This window comes from Dendrobates tinctorius, unplaced genomic scaffold (assembly GCF_039654945.1).
Source record: "Dendrobates tinctorius isolate UK_male_01 unplaced genomic scaffold, ASM3965494v1 ptg000103l, whole genome shotgun sequence".
In the NCBI taxonomy this organism is placed as follows: Eukaryota; Metazoa; Chordata; class Amphibia; order Anura; family Dendrobatidae; genus Dendrobates; species Dendrobates tinctorius.
The window spans coordinates 34033191-34060954 of NW_027361771.1; the positions used below are offsets into that span (position 1 = coordinate 34033191).

Below are 27764 nucleotides of genomic sequence, written 5' to 3' on the forward strand. Positions count from 1 at the left end.
CTGAGCCAATGACAAGAGGCAAAAGTTAGCCCTAGACCCCCACATATATTAGTTGTAAACACATGGACCACCAGTTACACACATGAACCAAATTGTTGGTGTCCTTCTGTTGAAGTAAGGAAAACCCACAGTGGTCACTGAAATAGCTTGAAATTGACAAAAGTAATTTTCAATTTAACTTTACTGAATATAAACTAATGAAAATCAGACATTGCTTTTGAATTGTTGCTCAACAGAAAAAATGTAAAACAAAAAAAAAAACAACACAAGCTAATGATAATGGCCTGGACAAACATGATAGTGTCCTTAACTTAATATTTTTCTGAACAGCTGTTTGAGGCAATCACTGCAGACAATTTCTGTAACTCTCAATGCCCGCAGATATTTTGTCCCACTACTCGTGAGCAAACTGCTCCAGCTGTCTCAGGTGTGAAGGGTGCCTTCTACTGACTATATGTTTCAGCTCCTTCCACAGATGTTCATTAGGATTTACATCAATGTCCATAGATGCCACTTAAGAACAGTCCTAGTCATTTTTGGATGTTTTTAGATGTGTGTTGTGTCATTATCCTGTTGGAGGACCCATGATCTGTAACTTGGACCAAGCTTTCTGACACTGAGCAGCATATTTCACTCCAGAATGCTTTGCTTGAGATTTTATTGAACTCTGCCCAGATGCAGAATAGCAGCCCCAAAACACAACTGAGCCCCCTACATGTTTCACAGTAGGTACAATGCTCTTTTCTTTTTCTTCTTTGTTTGCTTCATTTTTGTGTTTGTGATCAAGGAGCTGCAGGTTAGCCTCACATGTAAAGGACATTCTCCCAGAAGCTTTGTGGCTTTTCAATATGCATTTTAGCAAACTCCAGTCTATCTTTTTTTTATGATTTGCTTTCCAAAGTGGTTTCCTCTGCTGTTATCTCCCATAAAGTCCACTTTGGCCAATACAGTGAAAGATGGTGCCATCTGACGCTTATGTTCTGACCTCTTTGGTTACCATTCGTATTATGACTCTTCAATTGGTCATCAATTTTCCTCTTGCGGCCATGTCAAAGGAGGTTGGCTACAGTCCCGTTTATGTTAAACCTCTGAATAGTATGTGCATCTCTAGTAAAAGTAACATCAAGCTGTTTGGAGAGATGGTCTGCTAGCCTTCACCTATAACATGTTTTACTATCATTTTCTTTCTAATCTACTGAGACAACTTTCTCCTTAGTTTTCTTTTGTCCATGTTCAGTGTGGCACACACCATGATACCAAACAGTACAATGACTACTTTTGATTTTGTGTAGTTTCAATAAGTTTTATTTTGAAATATAACTCTCCCATACAAGGGAGCACATTATTGTCACGGCGATCTAATATCAATCACGGTTTATCAAAAGAGAAGACAAGACTAAGGTAGGGGGAGGGTAGGACACAAGGAATATGAATAGGCAATCCACATTACGCATTGCATCTATAAATGGTGTTCACCACCTACAGGGTCAGCATCTTTTAATTTCGTTTAAATAGGCAGAATGACTCAGTACAAGTTTGTAGACACCTGTGATATCAATTGCAGGACACACCTTAGTTTCACATGTCCCTACGGTCAAATTATTTTTAATCTTTTCTAGAGATACCATCATTCTTGTTGTAGACATTTAAAAAAAAAAAAAATTTCAGCAAAACCACAATTTAAAAGCAATTTCTGATCTTAATTAGTTAAACTTGTCGGTTTTAAGTTATTTATGTGATCATTGTGGATATTTCTTACTTTACCAGAAGGGTTCACACAATTTTGTCAGTGTCTATATTATTGATTAACCATTTACACTTCCCAGACCGGTAACTGTAATCTGTACTAAAATCCGTACATCCTGTTTGTACTTATATGGGCCTGGTTCGGCCCATAAGCAAAACTACCAGTCTATTCATGCTTGTTTAATGGCAGGCACAAGCTGTATGGGAGCAAAAAGATCGTTAATATAGCATGCAATTGGTCAGCAAATACTCTGTGCAGAGGATGCAGTGTGTCAGCGTAAATCTGGCCATACACATTAGATGACTCTCTGCCAAAACAGTACATTGGCCTAGTGTTCAGCAGGCAGCCATCTCGACTCTCTCCGCCAGGCCAAGTTTTTTCTGTGAGAAAGCAACAGATAGAAAACTCTGCCGACAGCTTACCTCTAGGAGAACAAAGGAATTGGCAGTCTGAAATAAGACATATGTGACCAACATTTCTACATAAATGAAAAGAGGATAGGTCGGCACTACTAATCATTGCCATAAAACTAATGGAGTAACATACGGAGATAAGTATTGTTTAAATCCTGAGGCAGTTAAAACATAGCCACATGTTGTGCTCAACAGGAGACAGGAAACTTCAAAAATAGGAACATAAACTGTGGCACTGACCACATGGCTAAAAAGTTATTCCTTTATTACATACGGGGCGGAGGATACAGACTAAAAAAGAGCGACTACCATTTCACTCTGCCAAGCGCTACAGGCAGGCTCTGTTATCCGTTCAACCCAACCTCCCATCATAAATGTAATTAACGAGCAGTGCGATTTGCAGGAGTAGCACGGGGTGACCACCCCTACCATTTGGGGAAGATAGACCTATTTTATTATTCCAAAAGTGATTTGTGTTTGTTTGCTCCTTAGACATGAAGCTGATTTTGTTATGTAAATTATGTTCCGGGGGGGCGTGGCCTGGAGTGACATGTGAGAGGACATGTGCGGGTACAGCTCCTGCAGAATATGTAGTCAGATCATACCTTGTGACGCCCAGCGGCATTTCTCTGCCTCCCTGCAGTGAGGCTTAGAGTGCAGTGACATCCCAGGATCGCCCAGAATCTATCGGTAGCGCTGACGACCGGCAGAAAAAGCTCCAGGAAAAATGCGGGGACCCTGACAGGCCCAAGATAGTGCCCGTGCCACCGGAGGGCTAGAGGTGGAGAAGTAGTCGGCACAGGGAGAGTCTCAGAGGATGGACGCTATAATCAAGCTGCATCGATTTGCCAGTAACATGGGGGAGCCTCGGAGCCAGGCAGGAGATAGAGGAGACACGCACTCTCTGCGGAGGTATGAGAGGGAAGAGAAGGAGCAAGAGCGGGGGGAGGAGGAGGATGTTGAAAGTTAAGATGAGGGACGGAGTGGCTCACAGGATGGAGACACAGGAGGTGGTGAGATGACTGCAGGGCTGCTGCAGGGGAAGCTGATATTGCCAGAGGAGCTGACCCTAAAGGATGTTTTTCGCGCCATTACACACTGTGACTCCTCCATTCTCAGTATGGCGACGCAACTGGGCGCTATCCAGGCCGAAATGTCCAAATTGCAGCACACTTTGCATGTGGTGAAAGAAAGGGTGGGCGAAGTCGAGAAAAGGTTCAGTTCTGCGGAGGACTATATAATAAGAGCCGAGAAGGAGTGTAAGCAAATGGTAGTGGCTATAACCGCTGTACAAGCTAAAGCGGATGATCTAGAAAACCTAGAAAACACATCCTGACGCAACAACCTGAGGCTGATCGGTGTACCAGAAAAAGTTGAGCGTAACACCCCTATGGAGTTTTTTGAGAAGTGGATACTGGATAAATTGGGTGCCGATAAATTGTCTCGATTCTATGCCATCGAACGAGCCCACAAGGTCCCCACGCGTCCCCTCCCCCTGGACGTCCACCACGGACTGTAATAGCTCAAATTCTCCACTATCAGGGCAGATATACAATTTTGAAACTTGCTAGGGATCAACCTGATCTTGTAATCAATGGCTCTGCAATCTCCATTTTTCCGGACTATTCAATTGAAGTACAGAAACAGAGCAAAGTTTTTTAGCATCAAGAAGAGGTTGCGGGAGATTGGAATGATATACTCCATGTTATATCCGGCTAAGTTGCGGGTCATGGCTGCGGATAAAGTCCATTTTTGCTCTGAGGCCAAAAATGCACTCAAGTGGCTGGACGCAACAGGAAAGAACTGCGGATGGAGAAGGCAAAGGATTCTGCTGACTGAGGGTCCCATGACCTGTGCGTCTGTTCTGTCAAGTGGTGTCCCCGGTGGTTTTTGGGGTTCTCTGTGGAGAATTAATGGTTTAATTTTTGTTCACAAGGTCAAGTCATCACGGACCCCTGCGTTCAGGGATCCGATGTGGGACTGGATATGGCGAGATTAAGGATGGTTATGGATAATATACGCCAATTTTTCCATCACAGGAAAAGATGTTTTGATTTTTCTGTTTTGCTGTTCTTTGTTTGGGGGTTAATTTTTTGGGGGGAGGGGATTATGGAAAATGTTTACTTCACGCTTCCTAGTCAGGCTATATACATGCCAATACACATTTTGTATTATATGCAAGTTTGAATTGTAATGGTACATGATATCAAAATTTTAAGCAGGAATGTTAGAGCCCTGGCAGCGGATGTTAAAAAACAGGCAGTTTTTCAATTCCTGCGTGAAGCAAAGCCAGCTGTGGTCTTTTTGCAGGAGACCCATTTGGTTCCTGAAAGGTCTCATATACTAAATGGGCGCTGGATGCAAGACTGCTACCATGCTACATATTCTGCATATTCAAGGGAAGTCAGTATTATGTAGGGGAACACAGTTTGAAAAGCTTACTTCACTTATTGATTCGGAACAGCGATATGTGTGTTTACTCTGTAAACGCAATAATAGGCCTATGTTGCTTTTATCTGTATACATTCTGCCTCCATATAACAGCAAGCTGTTCCTTAAGATACTATAAATTATTGCAGAATTCCCTGGGATCACGTGTCTGGTGATGGGGGACTTTAACAATGTACCTGATTCTCACTGGGACAGAGGTAGGGGGGGGAAGACATAAAGCAGGGGGGCAACTATACTCCTTTCGGGGTGTTATTAAGGGAGACATCTATGACTGACTTGTGAAGGATTCGTAACCCTGGGGTACGTAAATTCTTGTGTTTCTCAACAGCTTTCTTCTCAGTGTCAACGATTGATTTGGCGCTGGGGAATGAGCGGATGCTGAGCCTTTTGACGGATGTGGGCTATCTGGCCACAACGGTGTCTGACCACTCCCCAATGTTTGTGTTGCTTGGCGACCAGGGACAAATGATCAATAGTAGACCTCTCTGGGGATTAAACCCCTTCTTGTTACAGCTTAATGATAAAGGAGGTGACTTGGGGAGGGAGCTTCGGGAGTACTTTAAGACCATTAGGGGTACGGCACATGAGGGGATTGTTTGGGAAGCTATGAAAGCTTTTTTTAGGGGGCTGTGTCCTAAAGAGATATCTAAGATCCAAGCAAGCACTAAGCAGAAGGATCTGCTGGCATTCCAGGAGTTGGAGGAGGCATTGATTCATGACCCATCCACCCGGGTACAAGAGCCTTTTTTAGCCTCAGGCCGGAGTTAATGCATTGTCATTGCGGGCAGCTGAGCGGAAAAAGATGTTCCGTACTATGCAATATTTTGAGGAGGGAGGGAGAGACGGCCATCTCTTGGCCCTAGTGGCTGCTGCACAAAGACAGCGCTTACATAGTCGCCTTAAAGGGGGAGGATGGACAGGAGGTCACGGATACTCGGGGTTTGCTGGAGGTGATGGCGTGCTTCTATACTAATTTGTATGGGTCACAGGTGCAGCCGATGGATACTGAGATTGATACATTTTTGGTTAGAGCTGGGCTTCCAAAATTGTCTATGGAGTCTCAACATTTTTTAGATGAACCATTTGATTTAGAGGAACTGAAGTTGGCACTCTCCTCCATGGCTAATGATAGGGCTACAGGGGTAGATGGTTTGCCGGGGGAAATATTTAAAAAATATAAGGAACTTCTGTTGCCTGTTTTGTTGAAAGTATATAAGGCAGGGGTAGAAATGGGTGAACTCCCGTGGTCCATGCTAGAAGCGATCATTGTTGTGCTTCCTAAAAAGGGTAGAGATCCCATCACACAGGCTTTATATCGCCCGATCTCATTATTGACAACATGTGTAAATTTGTTGGCGAAGATGATGGCTAATCGTCTTAGTAAAGTCATAACATCTATAATACACCAGGATCAGGTGGGGTTCATGTTGAACAAGTCCACAGCGACGAATCTGAGGAGACTCTTTATTAATATGCAGGCGATGGACAATGTAGGGCATAGAGCAATCCTGTCATTAGACGCGGCCAAAGCATTTGATACTGTAGAGTGGAGGTACTTGTGGGCTACAATGCGCTATATGGGCTTTGGGGAAGTATTTATTAAGTGAGTTCAATTGCTGTATACTGCTCCAAAGGCCCCCTGTCTCCCCTCCTGTTTACCATAGCAACTGAGCCACTGGCGGCGGTAATAAGACGGGAGCAAAATATTGTGGGATTCCAATATGGAACACACGAGGAAAAGGTGACACTCTATGCCGACGACTTGCTGTTGTTTTTGGGGGATGTGGGGGGTTCTTTGAGGGCAGTGATGACGGTCCTTGATGATTATGCCGGTGTATCTGGGATACGTATTAATTGGGATAAATCGGTGCTGCTGCCGCTGGACCGCGGGACCTCTATTGTTAGAGATTGTTTAACTCAACTACAGGTAGTCGAGGAAGTATCTGGGAATTAAGGTATCAAACAATCTTATGGACTATGAGAGGCTTAATTTGGATCCACTATTGTGTAAGTTTAAGCGGAAGATTGAGGCGTGGAGGAAGCTAAACTTGACAAAAGCCAGGCATGCGAACTTAATTAAGATGATACTCATGCCTCAGCTTTTGTATGTGCTGCATAATGCGCCGATCTGGTTACCTCAGAACAAATTTTATAAAATTAATGCCATCTTTCGGGATTTGATACGGAAGGGAGGTCAAGCGCGTATCAAGCTAGAGTTGTTGCAGCACCCAAAAGATGACAGAGGCCTGGCTGTCCCCAATCCATGGTTATTACATTGGGTCTCATTGTCAACATATGGTGGGATGGGGGGATCACAAATTTTCTAGCTCAGTGGAGAAGGTTATTTCTCACATGGTGGGGAAGGGTCCATTGTTGGCTTCCTTGGAGGTGGGCAGATTTCGACTGAGTTCTAGAAGGTTTCCAAAACTGGCGCTGCTTGAAAAATTGTGGAAAAAACTTAAGCAGTGGAGGGAAATAAGGGGATACACGAGTTTACACATCTATTTGGTTTGGTCCGCGGTTGACCGAAATGCGAAATCTATGAAATTTTGAACAGTGGAGAAGAATAGGTATATGGTATGTGTTGCAGCTGTTGGATGGTGAGACATTCAAAACATTTGAGGCACTTGAGAACGAATTCTCTTTGGAGCGCAATATGTTCCACCAGTACCTACAGCTGCGACATGCATTTCATAAGCCAGTGGAGAAGATCACCAATAATGATACAGAGGGACAGTTTGTTGAGTATACTTGGGGTACAGGGGAGTACTAGGGGGTTTTATAACACTTATTTACAAGGGATTGCTGGACATGTTTTTGGACAGACATCCGTTGATGGCCAAAGTTAGGTGGATTGCGGATTTGGGAGACATATCGGATGTTCAGTGGAAGTCGGTCTTACAATACTGTCATGGTTTGAACAGGGTTCTTGCCCTGCACTCACAGGGTTAAGTGTTCGTGGCCTCTTTCTGGATCTGGGAGGGGTATTTATACTCACTCTTTACCAGGGTTCTCTGTCAGCTATACTGTTGTTCTGGTGTGTCTGACCCCTGGTGTGCGTGTATTCTGCGTTGCTTGTTTGCTTCCCGTGTATGACCCCGGCCTGTTCCCTCACTCTGTACTCCGTCTCTCGCTTTGGTACTACTGTCTTCTCCGGTTCTGACCTCCTGGCTTGGCTATCGTTACTCCGTTACAGTTTGTCCCTATTGTACCGTCTATTGCCCATTTTGGTTTTCTGACCTATTGCTACGTCCTGACTATCCTTTCTGTCTAAACCCCGTGGTACTGTATTGCTATCTGGTGCTTTGACCCTGGCTTCGTCTGGTTTCTGTCTCTGTCCCTTGGTAACATTGCCCCGTAGTTACCTTTCTAGGAGTTTCCCTGCAGCTCCTAGATCTGTGGAGCTTAGGCCACGCCCCCAGCAGTCATGTGCTTCAGGTCCTGATACTCTGAAGCACGCATCGTCACCGCTGCTGCCCTGCTCCACAGGTATCTGTGAGTACTGTCTTTGTACTCAGGACACCCGCACTGGCTCAGTGAGCAAGTGCAGTGCGGTGTTCCTGACATTATAGCTGACCATTTCAGTTTTTTTTTCCCCCTCTGAGAGAGAAAAAAAAAGTGTGTTATCCTCATGGATCCCATACAAGCCTTGGCTGATCAGGTCAAGCACCTGACCCAAATGTTCCACAAACTTAATGTGGAACAGCGCATGATGGCCCAGACCCAGCAACAGTTGGTGGATACGGTACAGGGGGCTGCCACTACAGGGGATTCTTGTGCTGGGGATAGAGATGTGTCATTGGCATTCCCAGAATCTCCGGTCAAATTGCCAGACCTTTTCTCAGGGGATAAAAAGGAGTTCAGGTCTTTCAGAGAAGGATGCAAGCTTTTTTTTTTTCTCTGAGGCCCCGCTCTTCCGGGGATGAGTTCCATAGGGTGGGGGTCGTCATTTCCCTACTTCGGGGGGCTCCACAGGCATGGGCTTTCTTTCTCTCTTCCTCTGCTCCTGAACGCATGTCTGTGAATTTGTTCTTTGAGGCTCTGGGGCACATTTATGATGAGCCTGATAGAGTGCGTCTGGCAGAGGATATGGTGATGAGTGTGACACAGGGAAGGAACTCTGCTGAATGGTTCTGCTCTGAGTTCAGACGCTGGGCAGCGGAGGTCTCCTGGGATGACGCTGCCCTCCGGGGTTTGTTCTGTAGAGGCCTGTCCGAACGTTTGAAAGATGCCCTAGCTGTTGTGAGTTCATTTTCCCCTCCGTCACTGAGGCCTGGTGAACTCCCTATTCTAGTGAAGGAAGGTAGTGAGCCTGATTATCAGACACCTGGGACTAATGAAGACGATTGGATGAGTGGAGTCCCTGATTGGATTTAAGGCAGCCTACGCCCTTTCTGCCCTGCGGGTGATTTCTCTGTGGACTCTTGGACACCAGTCTGATTCCTGCTCTCCTAAAGCTGGGTTTTCTGTTTTGCCTTTTGCATCTAAGATTTGTTTTTGTTTTCCTTGCTTTTTGGATTCTGCCACTCCCTGCTGGAGTGTGCAGTGTTCCGTGAGCTCTGTCTTCTGAAGGTACCTGAGTGCTGATTTAGTTTTTGAAGCTTAGTTGCTTCAGGGCCATTTTTATATCAGCTTGTTGGCTTTTGTCTCTGATAGGGTTTTGGCAGATTGCAGACAGCAGCCTTCCTGTCCGTTCCTGTCTAGGTAGTTTTTGGGCCCCGTCTTTGCTCAGCCTGTCTTTCTGTCTGTGTAAGTGTTTTCGTCTTGCTTCACCGTCATTATATTGGTGGGGGGCTGCCTATTGCTTTGGGGTCTGCTCTGGGGCAGTTAGATTTCCCCTTTCCTTCTTTAGGCCTATGTATCTCTCCGGCTGTGATCGAGGGGTCACGGTCATCGTAGGAACCCCCCACGGCTACTGCTAGTTGTGTTGATAGGTTCAGGGGTCTGCAGTCTGATGGTTGCCAACTTCTCTGGTTTTCAGGACTTAGCTAGCATTTCTGTTTTTGCCTCCTACGGTGACTCAATCATAACACCTAGCCCTTCATCCTCCACCGGATTCTTTGGAGGACGCTATGATCCAGGCTGTCCGCATGGACCGTAGGCTGCGGGCAAGAGGGGTCATGCTGCAGGAGACCCCTTTATTCTCCAATCTGAGAGACTCTGCATCTAGTCCTGAGCCCATGGAGGTTGGTGCCACATTATTGGAGGAAAAAGAGAGGAGACACCGAAGAAACAACCAATTGTGCTTTTACTGTGGATCCGCTGGACATTGGAGAAGGAACTGTCCTTCTTGCCCTTCTTCAGTGAAGCCGTCTGGGTAACAATCGAGGAGGTTGCCCAGACTCCCAGGTACCCTTTTACTCGCTTACTAAAATTCTGCTTCCGGTGGAACTGGAACTTACAGGCAGTCCGGTTGGGACTACCACCTTTGTTGACTGTGGTTCTTCTATTAATCTGATCGATGCCAAAGTTGTGACTTTTCATAAGATGGGGACAGTCAGGTTAAAAGATCCTGTTAAAATCGTGGCAATTGATTCTTCTCCTATCACCCAGGAGGGAATTTGTTTCATGACTGATACCTTTTCTCTGAAAGTGGGTTCCACTCACGTGGAAAAATTAAGATGTTTTGTCATAAATAATCTGCCGGCTGGACTGATACTGGGTATGCCTTGGCTTCAATGTCACAATCCTACTATTGACTGGGTCACAGGGGAGATCATTCAGTGGGGTTGTATGGCTAATGGTCTATGTTGTAACTTTACAACCCTTGTCACCCCAGTAAAATCTGTGTCAGTGTCGTCTGTCGATCTGGAAGGTATTCTGGAGTGCCTGAAAGATTTTCAAGACGTATTTTCTGAAAGTGAGGCTGAGGCGCTACCACCACATAGACCCTTTGATTGTGCCATTAATCTAGTCCCTGGAGCCAAGTTACCCAAGGCTCGCCTGTTCAATTTGTCCGGGCCCGAACGTCTAGCCATGAAGGAGTACATTACTGAGAGTCTCCGCAAAGGGCATATTAGGCCTTCTGTTTCACCTGTGGCAGCGGGCTTCTTTTTTGTTAAGAAAAAAGATGGTGGTTTGCGGCCGTGCCTCGACTTTCGGGAATTAAACAAAATTACTGTGAAAAATACATACCCTCTCCCCCTAATTCCTGATCTATGTAACCAACTCACCGGGGCCAAGTGGTTCTCTAAATTGGATTTACGTGGGGCATATAACCTTATAAGAGTCCTTGAAGGGGACGAATGGAAAACAGCATTCCTGACGACTGAAGGGCTGTTCGAAAACTTGGTTATGCCCTTTGGTCTCACCAACGCTCCTGCTGTTTTTCAGAATTTTATTAATGTAATTTTCTCTGATTTAATCGGTCGTTTTGTGGTTATCTATTTGGATGACATTCTGGTGTACTCGGTGGACAGTCAATCTCACTTGCACCATTTGCGGATGGTTCTCATGAGACTGAGGGAGAATCATTTGTATGCCAAGCTGGAAAAATGCTCATTTTTCATGCAAGAAGTATCCTTTCTGGGGTTGATTGTGTCAGGAGAGGGGTTCCGCATGGATCCTAAGAAAGTCCAGGCTGTTACGGAGTGGGTGCAGCCTCATGACTTGAAAGGGTTGCAACGATTTTTGGGCTTTGACAACTTTTATAGGAAATTTATTAAGGGCTTTTCGCAGGTGGTAAAGCCTCTAACGGACTTCACTCTCAAGGGAGCTGATGTAAAAAATTGATCTGTAGCTGCAAAAAACTCTTTCATGACATTAAAAAAGTGCTTTTCTTCAGCCCCTGTATTGGTACAACCCGACCCGTCAAGACCTTTTGTCGTGGAGGTTGATGCCTCGGAAGTAGGGGTGGGGGCAGTTTTGTCTCAGGGCCCTCCTACCCTTACTAACCTGAGGCCTTGCGCCTTCTTCTCTAAAAAATTTTCCTCTGCTGAGAGAAATTACGATGTCGGCAATAGAGAGTTGTTGGCGGTAAAGTTGGCTTTTGAAGAATGGAGGCATTTCCTGGAGGGGTCTGTTCATCCCATTACAGTCATCACTGATCACAAAAATTTGGCCTATATCGAGTCTGCCAAGAGATTGACCCCCAGACAGGCTCGGTGGGCACTTTTTTTTTCTCGTTTTCAGTTTACCATCACATTCCGCCCGGGATCTAAAAACATCAAGGCTGATGCCTTATCCCGAAGCTTTGATTCGGTGTCCCCTCCAGAACCTCCCTCCTCCATTCTTCAGCCAGGAGTAGTGGTGGCCGAAATCTCATCTGAGTTACAGAGAGGGATTTTGGAGGCCCAGGCTCGGGCTCCTGGTGGTAAACCCCCGGGTAAATTGTTTGTACCGGAACGTTTCCGTCTCGGACTTATGCAGGAATTTCATGATTCTGTGTTGAGTGCTCATCCTGGGATTGCAGCTACCCGGGGGGCAATTGCGAGGGATTTCTGGTGGCCCTCTATGGTAACAGATATTAAAAAGTTTGTGACTGCATGTGGGGTGTGCGCTCGTTCTAAAAGTTCTCAGGTCCGGCCGGCCGGGGAATTGGGGCCTTTGCCAATTCCAGGTAGACCATGGACACATTTGTCCATGGATTTTATCACAAATCTTCCTCCTTCCAGGGGCAACTCGGTGATATGGGTGGTGGTGGATAGGTTTTCAAAACAAGCTCACTTTGTACCTCTCCCCGCGTTACCATCTGCTGAAACCCTGGCCCGCTTATTTATGCAGCATATAATTAGGTTACATGGAGTGCCTATGAATGTGGTGTCAGACAGAGGGGTACAGTTTGTAGCCAGGTTCTGGAGGGCTTTTTGCAAAAAGCTGGGGATTTCGTTGTCCTTCTCCTCTGCCTACCACCCAGAGTCTAATGGACAGACGGAGCGCACGAACCAATCTTTGGAGCAGATTCTGAGATGCTTGGCCTCTTCCAGGCAGGAGGACTGGTGTGAGGTATTGCCCATGGCAGAGTTTGCATTCAACGGTCGTGTGAGTCAGTCTACTGGGAAGTCTCCTTTTCAGGTCAACTATGGCTTTAACCCACATTTTGGAGAGTTTTCCCGTATGGATTCAGGTTGTCCTGGTGCTGAGGATGTGACACAACGTCTTAGAATTCTTTGGAGGGAGGTTCAGAGGAATATTTCCAAGGCCCAGGAAAACTATAAGCGGTTTGCTGACAGGAGGAGGGGGCCAGGTCCAGCATTTGCAGTAGGGGAGAAGGTGTGGCTATCCACCCGCAATATCAAGCTTAAGATACCTTCTATAAAGCTGGGCCCCAAGTTTATTGGCCCATACAAAGTTGTGGAGGTTGTTAACCCAGTAGCCTACCGACTGCAGCTGCCCACCTCCTTTAAAATTTCTAATGTCTTCCACAGGTCCCTGTTAAAGCCTGTGGGGACGGTGAGAGAGGATCCCTCATCAAATGCTCCGCCAGTGCTGGTAGAGGGGCAGCTGGAGTATGAAGTAGGGCGCATTGTTGACTCCCGGTGGGTGCGCCGGAGACTCCAGTATCTGATACACTGGAAGGGGTACTCTCTGGAGGATCGGTCATGGGTTCCGGCCAGTTCAGTGCATGCCGATCGTCTGGTGCGGTCTTTCCATGCCAGATACCCAGACAAGCCTGGGGGTCCAGTGGCACCCCATTAAGAGGGGGGTACTGTCATGGTTTGAACAGGGTTCTTGCCCTGCACTCACAGGGTTAAGTGTTCGTGGCCTCTTTCTGGATCTGGGAGGGGTATTTATACTCACTCTTTACCAGGGTTCTCTGTCAGCTATACTGTTGTTCTGGTGTGTCTGACCCCTGGTGTGCGTGTATTCTGCATTGCTTGTTTGCTTCCCGTGTATGACCCCGGCCTGTTCCCTCACTCTGTACTCCGTCTCTCGCTTTGGTACTACTGTCTTCTCCGGTTCTGACCTCCTGGCTTGGCTATCGTTACTCCGTTACAGTTTGTCCCTATTGTACCATCTATTGCCCGTTCTGGTTTTCTGACCTATTGCTACGTCCTGACTATCCTTTCTGTCTAAACCCCGTGGTACTGTATTGCTATCTCGTGCTTTGACCCTGGCTTCGTCTGGTTTCTGTCTCTGTCTATGCCCCTTGGTAACATTTCCCCGTAGTTACCTTTCTAGGAGTTTCCCTGCAGCTCCTAGATCTGTGGAGCTTAGGCCACGCCCCCAGCAGTCATGTGCTTCAGGTCCTAATACTCTGAAGCACGCATCGTCACCGCTGCTGCCCTGCTCCACAGGTATCTGTGAGTACTGTCTTTGTACTCAGGACACCCGCACTGGCTCAGTGAGCAAGTGCAGTGCGGTGTTCCTGACAAATACATCCCTAAAATCTCTGTAAGTGAGTCTGGGAGGGTGTTGCAATTATTCACCATACATAGGGTATATAGGACCCCTGTGTGGATGAAAAAGGCTGGTGTGAGAATGGATTCCAGGTGCCCGAGGTGTACGATGGATGAGGACGATATGCTACATATGCTATGGTCCTGTCCCTGATTGCCGGCATTCTGGATAGTGGTCTTGAATTTGATAGAGAGATTGATGGAAATAAACATTACTCGAGACCCATTGACCTGTATTTTAGGGCATGTAGACGGGGTGGCGACAGACGAGTGGGGCAGATTGGCGTTATCCAAAATGCTATATGTTGCAAGGAAGACTATTACATTACATTGGTTGGATGAAGATCCCCCTACTAGAAAGGAATTTGTGAACAGAGTCCATTTTGTGAATACTTATGAAGCGGGGAGGGTTTTCTTAGTTTCTAAGGGGGGATTTTCTTGTATTACTAAAAATGTAAGTAAAGTAATAGTGCTGATAAATATGCATGCCTATGTATGTATTGTTTAGAAAGAACACCGTGAGCACAACTCAAGATGGTGCTAAGGTTAGGTGTTGTGAGTTCATTTTCCCCTTCGTCACTGAGGTCTGGTGAACTCCCTATTCTGGTAAAGGAAGGTAATGAGCCTGATTATCAGGCACCTGAGCCTAATGAGGATGACTGGCTGAGTGGAGTCACGGACTGGATATAAGGCTGCCGACGCCCTTCTGCCCTGCGGGTGATTTCTCTGTGGACTTCTAGGACACCAGTCTGATTCCTGCTCCTCTAAAGCTAAGTTTTCTGCTTTGCCTGTTAGCTTTTGTGTTTTGGTTTTGTTTGCCTTGCTTTTCTGGATTCTGCCATTCCCTGCTGGGGTGAGCTGAATCTCCTTTTGCCGGTTGCTCTGTCTTCAGAATATTCCTGAGTACTGACATAGCTTTTTGAAGCCTAGCGTCTTCAGGGCCTTTTTCACTGTCAGTCTGTTGGCTCTTATGTTCATAGGGTTTTTCACGGATTGCAGACAGCAGCCTTCCTGTCCTTTCCTATCTAGTTAGCTTGGGCCCCGTCTTTGCTCAGTCTATCTTTCTGTCTGTGTTAGTGTTTTCTTCTTGCTTCACCGTCATTATATGTTGGGGGCTGCCTATTGCTTTGGGGTCTGCTCTGGGGCAGTTTAGATTTCCCCTTTCTTTCTTTAGGCCTATTTAATTCTCCGGCTGTGATCGAGGGGTCTAGGGCATCGTAGGAACCCCCCACGGCTACTGTTAGTTGTTGTGGATAGGATCAGGGGTCTGCAATCCGATAGCTGCCAACCTCTCTGGTTTTCTGGACTTAGCTAGCATTTCTGTTTTTGCCTCCTACGGTGACTCAATCATAACAGTTAGGTTCCCAAACCGTTAAAGCAACAAATATGAACCTAGCACTCAACTTAAAGGTATTTGTAAGGCGGTTTATTGTAGTACACGAAAAAAGACGTTTCGGTCAATGTGACCTTCAGTTACGTGTGGTATATAGATTGTGTAGAGCTTATAGGCATCTATCAGAAAGGACGATGGTGCTTTAGGCATTGAGGAGAATGATCTCTCTAAGGTAATGAGCTTGTCAGTATATAGGAGAGGGGAAAACGTGCCTCCAGATGCGGTGTCCACCGGCCATCACCGTGATGGCCGGTGGACACCGCATCTGGAGGCACGTTTGCCCCTCTCCTATATACTGACAAGCTCATTACCTTAGAGAGATCATTCTCCTCAATGCCTAAAGCACCATCGTCCTTTCTGATAGATGCCTATAAGCTCTACACATTCTATATACCACACGTAACTGAAGAAGGTAACATTGACCGAAACATCTTTTTTCGTGTACTACAATAAACCGCCTTACAAATACCTTTAAGTTGAGTGCTAGGTTCATATTTGTTGCTTTATGTATGTATTGTTATCCTCATTTTCTTCAATTAAAAATATTTGATTTAAAAAAAAAAACAATTACGGTATGTGTTACTATGTAATTGTTTTTTATAGTATGTTTCCATCCACATGGCAAAACAGGATATAAGGGATGTTGGATGGAACTGATAGCAGAGCCTGGATGAATCACTTGGCAGTGTGAAATGGCCGTCGCTCTTTCTTCTGTCTGTATCCTCCACCAGTATGTAATAAAGGAATAACATCTTAGCCATGGGATGAGTGCCACAGTTTTTCTTTTCCTATTTTTGATCGACATTTCCAGTGAGGATCAATACACATTAGAGTTTTCCAAACCCATCAATATCTACAGGATCAGGCGACATTAGTCTTATGGCGTTACATAGTCTAATAATCTGGTGAACTTGTTTGTCAGTTATTGGCCACATATTTATAGTGGCCGATGAACAAGAAAGAGCAATTGTATGAATACTTTTTAGCCAATTTTTGTTCTATGTAAATAGGCCTTTTTTCTAGTTGTAATACACGTCCTGTTTGTTCTTGTTCTACTTATGCATTGAACATGGTGAAGGAAACTTTCCAGATATATCTTGATTTACCTACTTTGTATTTCAAGCAACAGAAATGAATTAAAATAAAATCCTTTTATATCCAGCAGATGGTTGTGAAAGAGATGTGAATCGTATCACACAAGTGTCTCCAAGAGGAAAAACCATTACACAAACTCTTTATCCACAGCACAATAGCTGGGATCTGTCATCACCTAAATTTAACCAAGAGCGACCTTTTTCTCATACATCAGATCTAATTACGGAACACAGTAGACAAGAATTATTTTTAAGATCAGAGCTGGAGAAAAAATTTACACAGGAAGCACATTTTCTTATTCAGAGGACATTGACGGACATTGCACTACTTCAGTCTTCTGAAGGCATGAAATATTTTAAGGAAAAAGCTAATTGTAGTAACCCTCTGGTGATTTGTAAACCTGTGAAGAAGTTTTCATGTGCACTTTGTGTCAAACGTTTTAACCGGAAATCACATCTTGTTCATCATCAGAGACTCCGCAAAAGAATGGTGCCATTTTCTTGTCCAGAATGTCGAAAATACTTTGCAAAGAAATCAAATCTTGTTAAACATCCAAAAATTCACACAGAGTTCTTCCCCAAATGTGGGAAAAGTTTCATTAAGAAATCAGTTCTTACTAAACATCAGAAATGTCACAAACGAAAGAAGCTGTTTTCATGTAGCAAGTGTGGAAAAGGATTTCCCAGTAAATCACAACTAATCCATCATCGGAGAATTCACACTGAAGAGAAGACCTTTTCATGTTTTAAAACTGGACAAACTTTTCCCAAGAATTACGATCTCGTTGGACATCAAAGAACTCGTTCGGAATGTGAGGGATGTAAGAGTACAAAATCAAAACTAGATCAACTTCAAAAACTTCACTTGGGAGAGAAGCGATTCTCATGTCCAGACTGTGAAAAATGTTTCTCCAAGAAGCTGGATCTTGTTAAACATAAGAAAAGCCACACCGGTTGTACGCCATTTTCTTGTTTAGAATGTGGGGAAAGTTTTACTAAGGAATCAAAACTTATTTCCCACCAGAGAAGTCACAAAGGAGAAGATCAGTTTTCATGTTCAGAATGTGGGAAATGTTTTAGCCTCGAGTCAGGTCTTGTTGATCATCAGAAAAGTCACTACGAAGAGGAACTAATTTCATGTATAGTATGTGGGAAAGGTTTTACCCAAAAAGCATACCTTCTAGATCACATGAAGATTCACCTAGAGCAGAAGTTTAAATGTAGTGAATGTAAAAAAAGTTTTTCCCAAAAAGGAGGCCTTATTGCACATCAAAGAATTCACACTGGAGAGAAACCATATTCATGTCTGGAATGTGACAAAAAATTTGCCCAGAAAGGAGGCCTTATTTCACATGAAAGAACTCATACTGGCGAGAAACCATATTCATGTTTGAAATGTGGGAAAGGTTTTGCCCAGAAAGGAGGCCTTATTGCACATGAAAGAACTCACACTGGCGAGAAACCATTTTCATGCGCAATATGTGGTAAAACTTTTGCCCAAAAATCGGGCCTTGTTGCGCATCAAAAAAATCACCAACAGGAATAACCAATTTTCATCTTCAGAAGATAAATGCATTACTCAAAATTCAGGTGTAATTTGCCAGTAGGGTAAGGCCACACCTTGCTGTTTTTGTATAAGCAAACATGGTTTTATCAGTGTGTTTTTGTTTTTTTACAGCATAACCCGAATTTATGAGGACAATTTAATTGATGTGGAAATGGCCCTGTTTAACGAATATAAAGTCAAAAATATTAAACTTCATGCAGTTTTGCAATGCACCAAAACTACACTTCATGGCTTTATCCTTAGAGAATAAGAGCTTGTACACACAATGCAGATTTGCTGCATTTTCGCCATGCAAACTTTCTAGAAAAACCTGAATTAATCCTGATGCCAGCAAAGTGAATAAGAAACCTAGAGGGCGATGTACGCATTGCTTATTTGGGGCAGAAAATAATCTGCAGCATGTCAGTTTTTTGTGTTTTTGCCCTACATTTTTCAAATCAGTCAAAAATGCAGGGCAAAAACCCTCGTTTTTGCAGCTGCATTTTGCCTGCCAAGAGATGCAGAAATGGTGCACAAATTTTACTCCAATGAGTGCTCATACCCTAAAAACTGCTTTTAATGGGAATTTGTCACCAGATTTTTGCCACCTGATCTGAGAGCAGCATAATGTAGAAAAAGAGGGATTTTGGGTTCTTACCGTAAAATCTCTTTCTTGGAGCCTTTATTGGGGGACACAGATTACCATGGGTGTATGCTGCTGCTGCTAGGAGGCTGACACTATGCAAAACAAGAAAAATTAGCTCCTCCCCAGCAGTATACACCCACCGACAGGCACTAAGTACCTCAGTTGGTGAGAAAGCAGTAGGAGAAGCAACCAAAAACTATCAACGCATGTACCAACCCAACAAGGGACATGAACACCCAACACGGTACAACTTAAACAGGGAGGGTGCTGTGTTCCCCAATAAAGGCTCCAAGAAAGAGATTTTATGGTAAGAACCCAAAATCCCTCTTTCTTTATTGGGGGACACAGATTACCACGGGACGTTCCAAAGCAGTCCCGAGGGTGGGAACAGCCAGAAAGGAACGAAAGAAGAAAGGGCTTAGGTCGGCCGATGTGCGACCGCCGCCTGCAGAACCTTCCTACCAAGAGCTGCATCAGATAAGGCCTGGGTATGAACCCTGTCAAACCTCGCAAAGGTATGCAAAGACGACCAGGTCGCGGCTCTGCAAAGTTGTACGGCCTAAGCCTGGTGTCGCACAGCCCAAGAAGCCCCTACAGCCCGGGTGGAGTGGGCTTTCACTCCCGGAGTGGGCCATTTTTCTCGAAGTCGGTAGGCATCCAGGATGGTAGAACGAATCCAGCGAGCAATTGTGGATTTAGATGCCGGAAGCCCTTTCCGGCGACCTTCAGAGATGACAAGCAAGGAATCGGATTGGCGAAAAGAAGCGGTCCTGGCAAGGTAGACACGCAAGGCTCTCACTAAATCCAGTTTGTGGAGCGACTTTTCCAGAGGATGAGCAGGCGCAGGACAAAATGATGGAAGAACGATATCTTCGTTAATGTGAAAGGGGGATACCACCTTCGGAAGGAAGGAAGGAACTGGCCTGAGAACAACATTATCCTGGTGGAGGACAAGGTACGGGGAACAACAGGACAAAGCCGCCAGCTCAGAAACTCTCCTGATGGATGTGATGGGGATTAGAAAGGTCACCTTCCATGAGAGAAGGGACACAGGAATGTCCTGAATTGGTTCGAACGGCGCCTTTTGGAGAGCACCAAGAACGAGATTGAGATCCCACGGATCTATCGGAGAATGATGAGGAGGAGCTACATGGGCGACTCCTTGGAGAAAAGTCTTCACCTGCGGCAAGGAAGCCAGATCCTTCTGGAAGAGGATTGCCAGGGCAGACACCTGGCCTTTGAGAGTACTGAGGGAAAGGCCCGCATCCAAACCGGATTGGAGGAAGCAAAGTATGGATGGAATGGAGAATGACAATGGAAAAAAATCGTTATCCTCGCACCAACGGAAAAAAGCCTTCCAGTACCTATGGTAAATACGGGAGGAGGCTGGCTTCCTAGCTCTGATCATGGTTTGAACGACCCGGCTGGAAAACCCTGATTCTCTCAGAATTGCGGCCTCATCGGCCATGCCGTTAAACTCAGAGACTGAGAATTCTGGTGGTAAAGGGGGCCTTGTGAGAGAAGATCTGGACGGTCTGGAAGCCTCCAGGGGACGTCCGCGAGCATGTTCACCAACTCCGCGTACCAAGGATGTCCCGGCCAGTCTGGAGCCACCAGAATAACCGGGATCCCCTCTGACTTTATCTTTTTGACTACTCTTGGGATTAGGGCAAGGGGAGGGAACAGGTAAGGCAGTTGGAACTGGGACCACGGAATTACCAGGGCGTCGCAACCTACGGCTAGAGGATCCCTGGACCTGGCTACAAAGCAAGATACTTTGTTGTTCATCCGAGATGCCATTAGATCGACGTCCGGGGTGCCCCAACGCTGGCATATCTGACTGAAGACTGTGGGATGAAGGGACCATTCGCCTGATGATAGACCTTGGTGACTTAAGAAGTCGGCTGCCCAATTTTTCACCCCTGGAATGTGAACGGCGGAGATCACCGGAACATGACGCTCTGCCCAACGCAGTATCTTTGCCACTTCTGACATCACCTGCCTGCTGTGAGTACCTCCCTGGTGGTTTATGAATGCCACGGTCGTGGCGTTGTCTGACTGAATTCGGACTGGTTTGCCTACGAGGAGAAGCTGCCAACGAAGGAGAGCAAGGAAGATTGCTCTGATCTCCAGAAGGTTGATGGGAAGGTGAGTCTCCTGGGCGTTCCAGCGCCCTTGGGCCGTTTTCCGATGGTAAACCGCCCCCCATCCTAGGAGACTGGCATCGGTGGTGATGACCTGCCACTGAGGCGGAAGAAAGGACCGTCCCTGGAGAACTGACGCCGGCAAAGTCCACCAAGTCAGCGATTGTCTGACTGTGCAGAAGAAGGATGGGGCGGTCCAGAGAAAACGAGGTCTTGTCCCAGATTGAAAGGTGAAACAGCTGGAGTGGGCGAGAGTGAAATTGTGCGAAGGGCACAGCTTCCATGGAAGCTATCATCTTCCCCAGAACCCTCATGCAGGACCGAAGGGACATGACCCTTGAGCGTTTTATGCACCGAATCCCCTTGCAAAGGGCTGAAAATTTGCCTCTCGGAAGAAACACCCGGGCTAGATTGGTGTCGAATTCCATGCCCAAGAAGGTCAGACGCTGGGTAGGGTGAAGGATGGACTCCTTGTTGACTATCCATCCGAGGCGTTCGAGGGCATCCAGGGTTATCTGAAGGCTTTGAAGACAGTCTAGGCGGGACGAGCCCTTGATCAGGAGATCATCCAGGTAAGGGATGAGGAGAATCCCCCTGGATCGAAGGACATCCATGACTGTTGCCATCACCTTCGTGAACACACGAGGAGCGGAGGCTAGGCCGAAGGGAAGGGCTGTGAACTGATAGTGATTGTCCTGAATCGCAAAGCGGAGGAATCTCTGATGTTGTGAGCAAATGGGGATGTGGAGGTAGGCATCCTTTATGTCTACAGAGCAGAGGAACTCTCCGGGCTCCATTGAGGCTATTACCGAGCGCAAAGATTCCATCTTGAAGTGGTGGATTCTCACGTGGCGGTTGAGCAATTTGAGGTCCAAAATTGGACGAAGGGAGCCGTCCTTTTTCGGGACTACGAAGAGATTCGAGTAGAACCCTGAAAACCGCTCGTTTGAGGGAATGGGCACGATGACCCCTGCGGAAAGGAGGGAGGAGATGGCCTGAAGGAATCCTTGAATCTGGGACTGTTGTCTTGGGGGTCGAGACAGGAAAAAGCGACTGTCTGGGGGGGAAGAAAATTCGATTCTGTATCCGGTTGTGACGAGTTCCCTGACCCAAGCGTCTTCGACAACGGACAGCCACGCGTCCTTGAAAGATTTCCAGGTGGGGGTGACCTGTCACTTAGATGAAAATCTGCCGGAATGGGGGCCTGAGGACCTGGAGATCTGACCCCTAGATCTCCAGTGGGGAGCAGGTTTGTAAGATGGTTTTCTCCGGTCTCTGGACGCAGAGGACCGATCCTGCTGGGATGACCTTTCTGCGGGAGAGAAGGGGTGAAATGACCTAAATGACCGAGAAGCCTTCCTGTTGAAAAACCTTCTAGGCCGGGACTGAGGAAGGGAGGTACTCTTACCGACCAAGGCGTCCGAGATTATTTGATCCAGCTTGGCGCCAAAGAGCCTAGAGCCCTGAAACGCCAGGTTGGTGAGCGACTTTTTAGAGGTGGTGACCGCACTCCACGACTTCAGCCAAAGAATGCGGCCAATCGCTACTATGTTGCTGTTAGCTCTTGCTACGCACCCAGCCGCGTCCAAGGAAACGGCTAGAAGGTATTTACCTGCATGATTGGTCTGCTAAATCTGCCAGCTCGTCCTGAGGAGCTGCTGCTGAAATGCCTCTGCGCAGAATCTTTGCCCAAGCCGAGATGACCTTCGCCACCCAAGCGGAGGTGAAAATCGGACAGAGGGAGGCGCCGGATGCCTCAAAAATTGACTTAGCCAACGATTCTATTTGCCTGTCTGTTGGATCTTTAAGCGAAGCTCCGTCCGGAAGGAAAAAAACCGTCTTTGAGGAAAGATGGGAAACTGGTGGATCTACCTCGGGAGCTTTGGTCCATTTTGTGACTAGATCCGCATCGAAGGGATATAGTACATCTAATTACTTACGGCCTGAGAACCGTTTCTCAGGATGTTGCCAGTGATTGGCTAAAGAAAGGTCGAACTCTTTGTGGTTAGGAAAGGTTCGAGAAGGGGACCTTGCTTTCTTAAAAGAAACAGAGGATTCCTGAGGAGGTGCCTTATCCTCCTTTATCTTGAGAGTTTGAAATATAACCGATATGAGGCTATCCACCATGTCCCGGGTTCTGGCTATGTTGTCCGCCTCTGAGTCCGATCCAGATTGAGAATCATCGTCTGACTTAGGGTTGTCTGCCGAGGAGGGAGACGAGGAGCGCAGCCTAGGCGAAGTGGAAGGACCTTGCGAGCTGGAAGAAGAGCCAGATAGAGCCCGCTTCCTAGAGCCCCTATCCGGCCTGTCCATCTGAGGGTTGCGGTCAGGTGCAGACGACTCACCGTGATGGGCGGTCGAAGCACGGGTGGCTGCAGGTAGCTGGGATAACCGCTCTAAGACCTGGACCAGAGATTGAGACACTTTTGTCAGATCAGAGACCGACTGAGACATCGCCACGGCCCACTCAGGGGGTGGGGTGTTCTCCACCCGGGGCTCGGTGTGCTCCTGAGGGGCAGACATGGAGGAAGGGCTGCAGGACGGGCAGAGGGGAGACGACTGACCTGATGCCCACTTCTTTTTACATCGCACGCAGGCGTAGTGAATAGCGGTGGGTCTAGAACAGAATGCCCCTGCAGGGTTGGGCATATGTCTCTGTGGTAGAAATGCTACCTGAATGAAAACTGCGGAGGGGAGCTAATTCCAGCGTTAGGCTGAAGCAGCGTCAAGCCTACTGAGGTTCAGAAGCAGACAGAACAGCGTTGTGTCCCCTAGGAAAAGATCCGGAGAAGAGGGAGGAAGATGTTCAGCAAGACAGGAAAAGACGCTGGCGGTGGGCGGGGCTTAACCGCCGCGCCGCGTGATTGGCTGAGGCCCGAGGGGGAGGGCGCGGTTAACGTCTTGCTGACAAGGCTGAAGCGAAAGCAGCCCTGAGATAGGCTGAAGAAGCGTGTGAAGAAAGCGCGCACAGGGAGAGGGAAGGCAGCTTTTGAAAGTGAAAGAACTCCCTCTGCTTTCACAAGCGACGGCGCGCCCAGAGCCAAGAAGCCGCTTAAAACTATATACAACCGCAGACTACATGATGGGCTGGAGAAGGGGGCACCGGGTATGCTGCTCGTGGAAGGCACCGCCGGTCCCCCGGTGATAGAAGGAGCGCGCGCCTGCCAGAGCGCTGGGCAAAAAGTGCGTGAAATTCAAAAGGAGAAGAGAGGTACCGACCCTGATAGTGTGTGAGGGAGTTGCCGGGCGGATATTAGAAACAGCTGTGATAGCTGCAGGTACTGACTGATAGCTGCAGGGGTCCTTGGGTCTATCTTTGAGAGCGGGGCTGAAGGGGACATCCAGATCAGCTTACCTGACGTCCCTGAGGAGGATGACCGCAGGGGCCCACGATAGAGAGCAGGCCGCTGGGGAAGGCGATCCTCAGTACCCGCACCAAGTCCGTATGGTGCAGAAGACGGCTCCAATCCCATTGGCAGGGGAAACGTCACCGCTGGCGACCGCCGCCTTCCTCTCAGCCCTGTCCCGGGAGAGGGGTGAGGAGGGGAATCGGCTAGGACCGGCCACCCATCCATGGCCCATAGCACCCGAGGGTGATAGGGGAAGGTCCTGGCTGCGGGCCTGAGAGTTGCAATGTGGGCAATACCACATTGCTCGCTCAGCCGTATGAATTGGAAATGCAGGATGAACTCACATCCTGTTTCCTGATGCTGTATCTGAAAAATAAAGCGCAAATATTAATAAACACAACTAAAAACCTGAAAAGAAAAAGATTAAATGCGGATCTGGGGAGATCCCAGTCCGCCTCCTACAGACACTAAGCACAAACTGAGGTACTTAGTGCCTGTCAGTGGGTGTATACTGCCGGGGAGGAGCTAATTTTTCTTGTTTTGCATAGTGTCAGCCACCTAGCATCAGCAGCATACACCCATGGTAATCTGTGTCCCCCAATAAGGCGATAAAGAAAGACACTGATTCCAGTGATGTATCACTTACTGGGTTACTTAGTGTAGTTTTCATAAAATCACTGTTCTATTAGCAGGAGATTATTAAAGGACTATTAAACCTGCTGCCAGATAGTCTTCCATATTCATGAGCTTTGTTTAACCCTACCCCCACCACCAAGAGGGATCTTTTTGTGTACACTGTACATGGGCAGAAAGCTCCCAATCAGTGGTGTGGGTGGGGTAATACAGAGCTCAGCATTCAGAAAACTAATAGATCTACAGTAAACAAAATAGTGGTTTTATCAATATTACAGCAAGCATTTCAGTAAGTGACACAACCTTGGAATCCGTTTTTCTGCCCCTGCTTCACCCTGCTCTCAAATAGGGTAGAAAAATCTGGTGACAGATTCCTTTTAATAGAGTAATAAGTATTTCTCCACCAGTGGTAAAAGCTTTGTCCGATTTGTATTCCATACGAAAAACAGATCATTCTTATTTTTTCTGAGGACATTGTATATAAAATGCTAACTTTGTGCCATCCATGTTTACCATTATATATCGTTAGTGCATTGTAGATTGTCTGTAGTCTTCCATGTCTAAATCCTCATCAGATCCTGGACCAAGGTACAGGTCTTATATTATGTGTCATCACAGAAGGAAGGAATTTTCTGTTAATAATTTTCTGTTTTGTAAGGAATTTATCACATAATGAGTACATTGTAGTCAAATTTCAAAATTGACCCCAAACCCCTACAATAAGGTTTGAAGTTTATTTCAGAGGAACCACTGCGTCCTGGGTTTTCAAAGGTTTTAAGCAAAGTACCCCACTACTCAAGTTATATAAAAAAAAAAAAATTAAACATCTATGATCATAAACCGTGCTGCACATTTACACTTTTAGGATAGCTCCAAGAATACTGCCTAGAAGGCACAGGAGTGTTTGCACATACCATGGAAACCATGCCCAGTAGTAACTGCCCAAGTTAGACAATGGCAAGCATTAATGAAAATGAAATGTTTTAAGTGACAAGACCAATATTAATGATCACGACCGGATACAACAGTTGCTGAAGAAAAATGGGAGCTACACACCTAGATTCATTAAAGGGCATCTGTCACCACAATTGACCTATCTAAACTATTAATATGGGCATACAGGCTATAGAATGGTGAATAAAGTCCTACCTGTATATTTAATATCAGATGGATTTTTGCTGAGAAATCATCTTTTATCACTTTGAAAAACAACCAATCGACCCACTGGCGATCCCAGGGTGATTGGAAGACTGATTATATTCTGGGCACTCTTTACGTCAAGTCCCTATATACGGTGACTAATCAACAAAGGTTGTGAGGCAGCAGGCCATTTCTTACGTATGCTAGACACATACGACGAAACTCATATTCAGTTCATCACAGAAAGTATACAATTCATCTTTACACTGGGGCACCGCAATGGGAACCAGGTTTGCCCTGAGTTACGCAAACTTATATGTGGGCAAGCGGGAAGAAATTTTCATCTTGAGAGTCGGTTATGGAAGGACCTTACTTTATGGCGCCATTTCATCGATAACATTTTATTTGGGAGATGTACTGTCTGATCTAAATCTTCTCATTTTGGAATTGAACAATGATGATTTTGGCTTAGAATTCACTCCAACCAATAGTAAATCTAACGTCAATTTCTCAGATCTTAATATCTTTATTGACCAGAATCGCATTTAAACACCAAATGTTATTATAAAGAGGTAGACTCTCTAACAGTTTTATACATATAATTAGCTGCCATGTAATCGTTTGGTTGACCAGTATCCCCAAGGGTCAATTCACACATATACGGCGAAATTGTTCTAACTTGGAAGACTACATCACTGAAACATAGTATGTAAAGCAACAGTTTCGTAGCAAGCGGTATCAGTCACCTATGTTACAAAAAGTGATACAGGAGGTCGGGTCTATGTCCAGACACAACTTGGTTCATAAAGAAAAGCATATGTCTGGAACCCAACGTATTGCTCAACAAATTAACAAACTTCCAATTATTACTCAATATTAGAGATGGGTGGACACCTGGATGTTAGGGTCCGGCGGGTTCGGCTGAACAGTTACAAAAAGTTTGGGTACCAGAACAGTACCTGACCCCAGACCCCATTTGCTTGAATGGGGGACCTGAGCATCTAGTGTTTGCCACGCGGTCATGTGCATGACAGCGCGGCAAACACCGCTTCTGATTGGCGGTGAAATCATCCCTGTCGGTCAGAGAGCCTCGTTTCCCACTCTGTCAAAAGACAGTGTGAATGCTCAGCTGTGTTCGGAGGTATAAAGTTTACCTCCTGTCACTGGTGTCAGCTGATGGGACTACTGCTCCCATCATCCAACACCTGCTGCCGATAATAACAGCGAGAGGAGGAGCGAGTCGGCTTATGTGCTGTAAATAAATTTTAAAAAAAAGTTAGTGTTCGGTGTCCGTGCCCGCACAATAGGTGTTTGGTATGCAAGCCGTACTTTACTGTTCGGGTTGGCCCACCTCTAATCAATATTACTCTATCCATAGGGTATTTAAAAATATTGTAAGAAAATACTGGCCTATCCTCCAACAGGATAAACCAATAGGTGAATTGCTACTAAACGATCCAAGGTTTGTATATAGGAGAGCCCAAACAATAGGCAACCTTGTAGCTCCCACAATCAAATCGGGAGTAATTCGTTCAAAAATATCAATGACAAATTTAGTAGAATTCTTCCCATCTGGTGTAGGTTTTATTCCCTGTGGGAAATGTTCCTGCTGTGTCTGAACTAGAATTAAGAAACTCCTCTAAACTACTTTCACGGACTCTAGTGGGTTGACACAATTTTCAATTAAGGACTTCATCTCTTGTCACTCTACGGGGGGTCATATACGCAGTTCACTGCCCCTGTAAGAAATTATACATAGTCCGCACAAAGAGACAGTTAACCACACGGGTAAAAGAACATCTTGACAATATCAACAAAGGCTTTAAGGGGGATCCCCTCTCATGACACTTTTTAGAGAATCACAACTGA

At 46.1% G+C, this 27764-nt stretch overlaps 1 protein-coding gene across 4 annotated transcripts in view; it reads left to right on the top strand.

The window, feature by feature from the left end:
- Nucleotides 1-18221, top strand: part of LOC141100178 (uncharacterized) — a 46070-nt gene extending 27849 nt beyond the window's left edge. For 3 of the 4 annotated variants that reach the window (XM_073588471.1, XM_073588472.1, XM_073588470.1), the window contains one exon: nucleotides 16505-18221. In XM_073588471.1, the coding sequence (XP_073444572.1) occupies nucleotides 16505-17982 (1478 nt within the window). In that variant the 3' untranslated portion in view covers nucleotides 17983-18221. The remainder of the gene's footprint in view (nucleotides 1-16504) is intronic. The other variant, XM_073588473.1, reaches the window with a different exon arrangement.
- The last annotated feature ends 9543 nt before the right edge of the window (nucleotides 18222-27764 follow it).